The sequence below is a fragment of the Anticarsia gemmatalis genome, chromosome 20 (assembly GCF_050436995.1).
Source record: "Anticarsia gemmatalis isolate Benzon Research Colony breed Stoneville strain chromosome 20, ilAntGemm2 primary, whole genome shotgun sequence".
Taxonomy (NCBI): Eukaryota; Metazoa; Arthropoda; class Insecta; order Lepidoptera; family Erebidae; genus Anticarsia; species Anticarsia gemmatalis.
The window spans coordinates 11,051,001-11,060,912 of NC_134764.1; the positions used below are offsets into that span (position 1 = coordinate 11,051,001).

The 9,912-nt window shown below is 39.2% G+C and overlaps 1 protein-coding gene across 1 annotated transcript; it reads right to left on the reverse strand.

The window, feature by feature from the left end:
- Positions 1-641: 641 nt before the first annotated feature.
- Positions 642-7,000, reverse strand: LOC142981513 (apolipophorin-3-like). Its single transcript, XM_076127493.1, has 5 exons — positions 6,875-7,000; positions 1,539-1,627; positions 1,244-1,456; positions 1,003-1,161; positions 642-852 (listed from the first exon to the last, which is right to left on the reverse strand). Exons 2-5 carry the CDS (start codon positions 1,578-1,580, stop codon positions 703-705), a joined length of 564 nt encoding a protein of 187 aa, XP_075983608.1. The 5' UTR covers positions 1,581-1,627; positions 6,875-7,000; the 3' UTR covers positions 642-702.
- Between the last annotated feature and the right edge of the window lie 2,912 nt (positions 7,001-9,912).

The following is a 9,912-nucleotide window of genomic DNA, read 5'->3' on the forward strand; positions in this document are numbered from 1 at the left end:
TAGCAAGTTGGCGCAATGAGTAACGTTGTCATCTCGTCGCACGAACCGTGGTGCCGTGTTGGTGGGTTCGAATCCCACCCAGGGCAAATATTTGTGTGACGAGTACGAGTATCTGTTCTGAGCCTAATTGTAAATTTTTCTATGTAAGTATGTACCTATTATGATTATCAGTTATTTGGTTACCATAGTACAAGCTCTGCTGGTTTTGGAATCAAATGACTGTGTGTGAGTTGTCCGATTATTGATTTTTATTCATATATGTGGCATTCTTGGGTCTTTGCCCGCCCCCATGAGATTGATAACCTACCCCCATGAATTCTGTATACTACACTTATATTATGCTATACGGATGTCGCAATCAATAAGTAATGTTCATTATTTTCAAGCCAAATATGTTTCAGGTTTCAAAGTACAGAAATTTTAAGTATCGGGTACTCAAAGGTAACTATCGAGAAATTTCTGTCTAAAAATCTGATCAGCGTCTCTAGTAGCAGAGCTGTTTTTGCAGTATATTTTAATTTTCAAACTATCGTTACTCGATAGTACCGACTGCAGATTAGCGCACTACCAATTAGTCGGTCGATCAATGACATAAAGGGACGGTTGGATGTATCTAGGTTTGTATACAAAAAGTAACAAAGTAGGTGGAGTATATGTTTATTTGGTGTAGGTTATCGTGTAGCGAGGTGTAGTACCGCGGTCTTACTGCTTGGTGGCAGCGTCGTGCAGCTTCTTCTGGACGTCCTGCACGTTCTTCACTAAGTCATCGTACGCCTGCTTGAGCTGGGGAGCCAACTTCTGGTTGGTCGCGTCAACGTTGCTGGCTACCTCCTTGGCGAGCTTCTGGGTTTCCTGGAAGACATACATACATGTGAGAATGCTGGGAGTTTGTGGATACATGAGACGCGATTGTAAGGTGTTTCCACAAAAATCATTTTTGTGATAATGTGAACTGTGTGAACTCTAACTAATCAGGTGGCAAGGTATGCAAGTGATTGTTACCTGTACGGTGTTCTGGACGGCGGCCTGCAGTTTCTCACGGAGAGCGCTGGCTTGCTGTTCGACCTCGGGGTGAGCCTTGCGCAGATCAGCGGCGGCGGTCTCAATCTTCTGGCGAGTCTCTTCGATAGCGGTCTTAGCTTTGCCGTTAGCATCACCCAACTGTAACATACAATAATATATTTAGCCCAGTTCAATCACTGTCATATCCCTCAATTGTCTCTCGCTGCTGGTCAGTACTTACCGCCTTTTGCAGGGTGTTGGAGAAAGCGGACAATTGCTGCAGCACGGATTCGGAGCCGTCCTTCAACGCCTTGTTCAACTCTTGTGTGTTCTTGGAGTTAACCAGCGACTGGAACTGCTCGCTGACCGTCTTCTGGAACTCACCGGCATGCTTCTCGATGTCTTGCAGAGGCGAGGAGGCGGGCGCGTCACGGCGCACCAGACCGGCCTGGCTCTGAGGGAACAAGCACGCGAACGGTCAAGTTATGAACGATGCGGCAACACGAGGCTGGACTCGCTCCGGGTAGTGTACTCACCAAGGCGATGCAAGCGAAAAGAACGAGCAACTTGGCTGCCATTGTGATGTATTGAACGAAGTGGAGATATCAGGTCCGTGTGCGTCTGCCTGTAACACGACAGTGAATGTGCCGGGAGAGTGCGGGGTGCGCGTTATATAGGCGGCCGGCGAGCGCGCGGCGATAACGGCTCGGGGGCAGTCGAGGGGCGCGCTAGTACCGGCGGGGTAAAATTTTCCTGCACTCGCCTTGGCCGTGGGTGCCCGGGCCGCACCCCGCGCCCCGCCGCCCCCGCATGCACCGCTGTGTTTACAAACACTCGTGATCCGGGTTGCGCCGCTGACCGTGTCAGCGCTATCACACCTGACCTATGCACACAGTTCCTGACTGCCACCTACACATGCTGAGCCTACATCTATCGGTTGATATGTTACAAAAAATGGCGAATTTCACTAAATTACGTGTCGATCGCGTCACGTTATCTGTGTTGTTATTGTACAGTAATCATAGGTATTCTATATAATTTGTCTTTTCCTGTTAATACAAAGAGTTTTGCTGTGAATGAGATTTGATCAGTGATTTTGACACATTTGTGTGTCACGGTCTGCAAGCGAAATTATAGTTTTGAAGCGAAATGTCCTTCTAAACTATAGTTCACTTTAGAGCTATTTCTACAGATCCCCGCTTACCCCTGTAGGAATGAGACTTGGTATTTTTATGGTACCTTATTATGGTCAGCGATAGATATTGTTCGATATTATAATTGAATCCTATATTTGATGTACAATCAGACAGAGTATACAAGGTTTGAATATTAAACATTGATTGCCATATTCTGTACATTGCCTGTACACAAAGATATTTATGTTCGGTATTGTCATTTTCAAAGATCTTTGACAGTCGTTAACAGAAGTCAGAAGCTTGAAAGTCTAACAACCAGTCTAACCGAAGCATATAGTGTTATATCCCAGGTAACTGGGTTGTGGAGGTCCGCTAGGCAGTCGCTCCATGTAAAATACTGGCTGTATCCAGTGAGACTGGAAGCCGACTCCAACACAGTTGGAAGGAAGGCTAGGCTGATAATGTTGAGTGGGTCTTAGTCGATTTTTGAGAATAAAGACCGAAGCCTGTTCAACAGTCGCATACTACTCGGACCACAGAGACATAAAATTGGTATTTGCTAGTTTATAACCTGGATTAACACATCTTTTTACCCCGCGAAATATTTCCAAGTAGATAGGCTTTTCAAAGCAGAGAGCTCCGTGACAACAGTAGATGCAATTTGATCGAAACGTCGGGTAAACAAATAAGGTATCTTTAATTTTAATCGCGTTTAGTTAATTATACGCAACTAACAAATTCCGAATCTTCACTCATAAGAACAAATACTCGTTATATAACTTGTATCAACCTTGTGACTAGGTATCAAAGTCCAAAGAAAAAAGGAGTTGCAGTCCAAAGTCTAATCACTATGTTGACCTCTAACGTAATTCAATTAGAATAAAAAATGTGCCAAGTGCGAGTTGGATTCGCGCGCTAGGAGTTCCGTACCATAGTTAATAGAAAAAGCAAAAAATCACGTTTGTTGTATGAAAGCCTCATTAAATATTTATTTTATTATGTTTTTTTTGTATTTCGTTTCGTAAAACCTACACCAGCAAAATAGATAATCTGCAAAAATTTCAACTGTGTAACTTTCATGGTCCATGAGATACAGCCTGGTGACAGACAGACAAACAGGCAAACAGACAGCGAAGTCTTAGTAATAGGGTCCCGTCTATTACTCTTTGGGTACGGAACACTAAAAAGTAGCAAACACTGAGATATTTAATTAGCACTCAAATGCATGGGTACATAAACTATCACAATAATACTAGTACCCTAGTATTATTGTGATAGTTTTTAGACTCCCTACTAAATTGACTTTAAAAATATGTCAATTTAGTAGGGAGTCTAGCAAAGTTTGTGACTGGTGGAGGTAAATAAAATTTTAAATTTTGAGCATAATTGAACTGCAAGCTTTTTAGCTGAAGGTGGTTTAATACAAAATACTTTAGTTCGAAACTACACAGAGTTATCCATTATAATCTAAATAAATCATAAATCTAAAATTTTCTGTCATAGGCACTTGATATTTTTGGGAGAATCGGCTGTTTTTATTGCAAAGTGCAAATACGAAACGCGCACTCTGCGTACACCATCGTGTTAAACAGGTGACGCTATATGCCATTATATACCACGTGACAGCAATATTTAATACCTCGTGGCAACAATAAGAGACTACCTGTAACCTGTACCTGTCCCAAAAACCTTAAACAATTATAATGTAACTAACAATGACTACAATGGATTCAGTTACGTGCTATGTTCTCTACCTGTCTACCTGTATAATTACAGTGTTTAGCGTTTTTTGTACCGACTGCGCAGCTAAGGAGGGTAAGGTGTTTAAAAGCCCATGTTTTGTTCCTCTGTGGCGCTGTCCTACTGTTGTAAAGATTCAAGGTAGTTGGGATGTTTGTTACTCTTTCACGCAAAAACTACTGATTTGATTTTCATGAATCTGAAGTTTGTAAACTGAAAAGCTGTACAGGTGGAATTAATTTCCTGAAAAGCATATCTTTAATTAAATTGGTTGCTTTAACCGAATATTGGTCAGGAGTAAGATAGTACAAGCTACATATTAAAATTTTATCCCTATATCCTACACAAGTGTCCGCTATACGTTTGTAAATAATATTTTACTAAAAACCTTTACAATTATTACGCATAAAACTACCCCTTAAATCGCTCTTTCCATTTAAAAAACACATCAAAGTCTATGTACATATATTATGTACAAAGGGACAGACAGCGAAAAACGACTTTATTTTACATGGTCTAGTCGAAACCAGTTATATTAAAAAACTACTGAACTAATTTTTATACAGCTTTGCGGAATCGTTCATAAAAAAGGGATAGATATTTACATGTGTAAGAAGATAGGTGGTTTATAAGCAGTTCTTGAAGGAATTCAAAGTCCCTGCACTTGGCCAGAGTGTTGTATTTACAGGAATACTCTCTCATTTTGGCACTTGATGCTTAGCAATGCGACAGTCTTTATAATTCATTCAGTGATTTAATAAACTCGTATATCTTAAAATCTGAATCGCAGTTATGTGATATTTGACACAGAGTACATTGACTCGGATGATAACGGCTACTCCTGACCTCGAGAGATACGATCTTAGTTCCAGCATTGTATCGAGTTGTGCAGTAATTGGCGTAGGCCGGCTATGAGGAAGTCTTTACCAATGATGTAATGTTTAACAATCTGCACGAGAGTTATATCGAGGGTATAGTGCTAGAACCCAATAAGAATAAAATGGCTAACACCTTACCTAACCTTTATGTGTTTTAGTGATTTAGTCGTAAACAAACACATGCACTTTATTGGGTTATTACTTCAAGTAATTTGCTTTGCACTGTGAAATTTACTTATTTGATTACACTACTAAAAAGAGCGCAAACGACGCATCGAGATGTATAAAAAAGCTTTGTTTTATTTTTTGTCACTTATAGGGTTTTAGCGCTATACCCTCGAAATATGTTTCATGGAGGGTTAACGCGACTGGGACCGCAATAAACTGGACATAGGGTCCCAGTATACGGATTGATTAAAAAATCATTTTTGCCCCCGTGACTCGGACCACAAGACCAGCTGATTAACCCCCGGTTTCTGAATACATTTAGCGGTAGCTCATCTATTCATTAGCGTCTTTTTATATGAGTTTAAACGTTATTGAGTAGATAAACTATCGCGAAATGTACCTAAGAAACCGGGTGTATGTCGCTGGAACCCTCATTTCATGGTTTAACATTTGAACTTAATTTGGTGAAATAGGATAATTTACTACCAATCAAATTTGTGCCTAATAAAATGTTTCATCATCATCATCATCATTGGCCTGTGTCCATCTATTGCATCTCATTCAGGTGACGTCAGATAGAGGAATATTAGTAATGAGGGAACATCTTCTTTCGTGACTTATAAGACCTATGCGGGAGTGACAACCGCGTCCGCAATAAAATGTTTAAGTCTGTTATAATTACAATTTTAACATAATTGTGGGTATAGTATAGTCTAGTGGTAGTGCATCCGACTGTTACTTGACAGAGCACTAGGTTCAGGGTAAGATTATAGGGTCGGTCTTTTATAATCCACTAGCTGACCCGCGCAACTTCGCTTGCGTCACATTAGAGAGAACGCGTCATAATTTTTCCCGTTTTTGTAATATTTCTCGTTGCTACTCCGCTCCTATTGGTCGTAGGGTGATGATATATAGCCTATAGCCTTCCTCAATAAATAGGCTATCTAACACTGAAAGAATTTTTCAAATCGGATCAGTAGTTCCTGAGATTAGCGCGTTCAAACAAACAAACAAACAATCAAACAAACAAATTCTTCAGCTTTATAATATTAGTAAGTATAGATATTAGAATATTCTTTGCAATCGTCCAGAGTTAGTAATATAAGTAATATTCTCGCCTCTTATTACAAAGGAGCATTTCTCCATTGCTTATGGAGAAATGCGGGTGCAACACTTCTGCCTTCACCTTAGGGTGTAAAAGTCGTGATGTTCCAAGTAGGTGGGTGATGTAACTCAGGGGTCGCGGCCTGCCCTCGCTCACGTTGCAGCCGTATCAACTAATTAGTAATAGGCGTTAACGATGTCAATATCGTTTAGTAAACGGTAAACATTACACTGGGACTAGATCCGGGAGGGTGGAACATGAGAGCGGTGCGTGCTACCATGGTATATAACCCTTGTACAATTACTAGCGAAAGTATACCAATGATTGTGTTAAATTAAACGTTTTTTGTATAAACAAAAACAATTTTTGTATACTTTTTATAAAAGGCAACTCCCGCATTAAGAATTGCTCTCGTGTCGCGGGGAATTTTGTAAACATACAAACAACGGGCACAAAGTACAATCAGACCCGAAACAACTATTTGTGGATCGCATAAATAGCTGTTGTACACAATGTAACTTATTTGTTTGTTAAAGTTTGTTGTATGTATTCCTAGTATTTATCAGTGCAACTAGGGAACTCTCGTGATTTCTGGCGTGCTTTTTAATACTATCATTTCTGCATACTTATGTATTTACTACAAATATGACTGTATAATAATATATATTACTGTAAAAGCCCGAACTGTGGTAAATCCTAAGATTTTCCGGTAAAACTTAAGATTTACCAACTCTCAATGGCAAAAGTCCGAACAATTATTTCGAACTTTTACCACTATTCACTTGGTAAAGCTTAGGGTATATATGGAAATGTATATTTCTGTTGTTAACTATACTATTACTCACAGTTTTTTCGTCAGTCCTGTGCCTTTCCTATACGGTATGGTGTACGGTGTATGTACGTGTGTGTCGTATGAGAGTGGTGTACAGACTCGCGCCGCGGTGCCGCTCACCTGCGCCGCACATCCCACTTCATTGTTCAATAAGTAATTGGCGATTCACTAATTTAGTAGGCGAGGGCTGTGCTGTACGTTTTTTCTTATGTATTTATTAGCTTGCAACTTGGTTGAAGTGAAGAAATAGTAAGGTCTTGTCTTTGTATGAAATTTCAATTTCATACACAGATAATTCATACATTGTCAAAAGATTCATACATTGTCAAATTCTGTTCAGTAGTTTTGTGATAAAATTTACGAACAGGCATACATCCAACTTTTCCATTTATATTACTAGTTGTAGCCCGCGACTTCGTTCCCGTGAAAAGATTTCCTGAAGTTAATAATATCCTATGTGTAAATCCAGGTTATAATAAATTTCAACAAAATTCGTTGAGTAGTTTTTGCGTGAAAGAGTAACAAACGGACAAATTTTTCGTTTTTCTTGAATTTTGAATTCAAATACTACTCCCTGCCCGCGATTACGTTCAAGTGAAGAAATTTATTGTGGCAAAAACAAAGCTAGCTTATCAACGCTAGGGGTTAGAAGAGAAAATGAATATGGAAATTCTGTCGTAAGTCACATAACCACGCGGACGAAGTCGCGGGCAAACAAAAGCTAGTTGTTCCTAACCATAATACTTTTAAGTTTTAGTGTCAAGTCAGCTAGTTACCATTTCAATATAGATATAATGTGTTTATGTTTACATAAAGTTAATCAGCGATCGTTAGTTAATTACGAGATTGTTACAGTTCACAGTAATTGCCCTTATCGTGGAAGTTAACTGACTAAGCAGATGCGTTTATTTATAAACACTGCAGACAGCTGTTCAATAAACACCCTTATAGATAATATATTATATGCGTGATGTTTTCCTTTACTTTCCGATAGATGTAGACTGGAACTACATAGAACAAGTAGACTAGAAAATATGGGAGTCCTTCACTAAGGTAATAGAGGCCAAATGCAGAAACTCCTTTAACGATAAGGAATTATGAAATTTCAAAATTAAACCAGCTTTCCGTACTCGGCTTTGCCCGCGTGGAATTTCATCTCCTTCGGGGTGGAATTTCCAAAAATACTCTCTTAGTCCTCTACAATTTTAAGGTATCTTCATACCAAATTCCAGTACCAGTAAAGATTTATATGTGCAGATAATTTATTGTATAGTACACTAAGAACTTGTAACCGGTGATCCTGCATGACAAGACGTTTGGATATGAATAAAGCAAGGATTTTTTTTGGAAATCGTACCAAGTGGTGTTCTCTGGTGTCTTCCACCTATGGGAAGAAGACGTGATTTTATGTATTTTACTGCATGCTGATTGACTCAAGAATATCCCATTTGGCTGCAGCACTTTTCAGAAGACAGGCGAGCCAGCACGGTAAAGATTGTCACATGACACCAGTCTACCACAATGGCCAAAAGCCTAGCCTGCGGACTTTAAAGATACGGTATAACAAGCATTATTTTAAAACAAACATTCGTCGTCTAAAATGGGCAACCCTACATAAATGGATGTCCAAAACTCGCACGAAGGTCGTCTCGTAACAAGGAACATGTCAGTAGCGTAGTAGCTCACTGGTAGATGTATATATACATACTGGTATGTACTAGGTATACGGTCACGAGGAAAAATACGTCTACAATCATACAATTATAATGTAACATTTTGATAACAATCTGCTGCACTTTTTCGTTCCATTGAAATGAATTAATGTGAAATAATTTTTAAGTCTCAATTTATTTTCAGTTTCAGTCACAGCCGAGTAGCCACAATATGCGCCTCCCGCGCGAGTGGTCGATGGTTCAAACCCGAAACCAATGAGTTTTCGAAGTAATGTGTGTATAAGAAATAATTACCACTTGTTCCAACAGTGAACCTTGCGTGTCTGAGAGATCTTTAACACAGTTCTTAAAGGAATGCAATGTCTCCAACTCACACTTGGCCAGCGTGGTGGAATCAGCACAGAATCATTTGTTAAATTAATTTATTTATAATTTTCAATTTTGTAGGCGTAATTTTGTGTTTAAAAATATGTCAATGTACACATATTTGTGCTCGTGACTGTACGTAGTGTATCCGGGTGTATAATCTGTTGTTAGGACGTGAGGAGACTGTGGAGCACTGTTGATGACTGTTGTTGTAAAAATTGATGATCATTCGAAGCTTTGTTTATTTATATTTTACTGTTACTATTTTAATGTGTATCAAATTAAATAAGTAAATCTAAGGATTTTGTCATTTGCTGGGCAAGTGGAACGAAAGAGAGCCGAAACCAAATGCAGGTTGGGATTTTTTATCCCATTAAAAACTGATATACCTCTCTATACTCTTTATCTTATTAGAGACAACTCCCGCACTAAGAATTGCTCTTGTGTCGCGGGAACTTTTGTGGATCGCACAAATAATTGTCCCGTGTGGGAATCGAACCCACGACCTGCTGACGCAATAGGAACGGCGTGGCGACCTAAACAACTGCGCCACGGAGGCAGTCAAAATACAGTCAAAACTCTTGTATTGTCGGGCTTGAGAAAATAATTTTATTGATAGTATGTGCATACATTGACATTAAATGTAGGGTATTCTTACTTAGCAAATACCATCCCAATTATTAGCCTAAAACACATTGTTCCTTACAAGACATGCCTTGATCATCTCTGTATGTAGTTATAAAACCATCGATTCTTAAGACTGACCTATTTCACCATCGGTCGATGATCAATTGATTGGCTCTTTACCTTAATGAACCACTGTACAGTTAGTTCGTAATTGAGGTAGGTACTATTAAAGCTGCACTCCTTTTACAAACTGCAAAATGTAATAACTATCTTTACACTTACTTATAACTTAATTGAAATTAAGCTATGTCTTGTTTCTATAGTCCGACGAAAAAGAAAAATAAAATTCTCAATATTTGCGCGATTCTGTACAGTCGGCACTGTC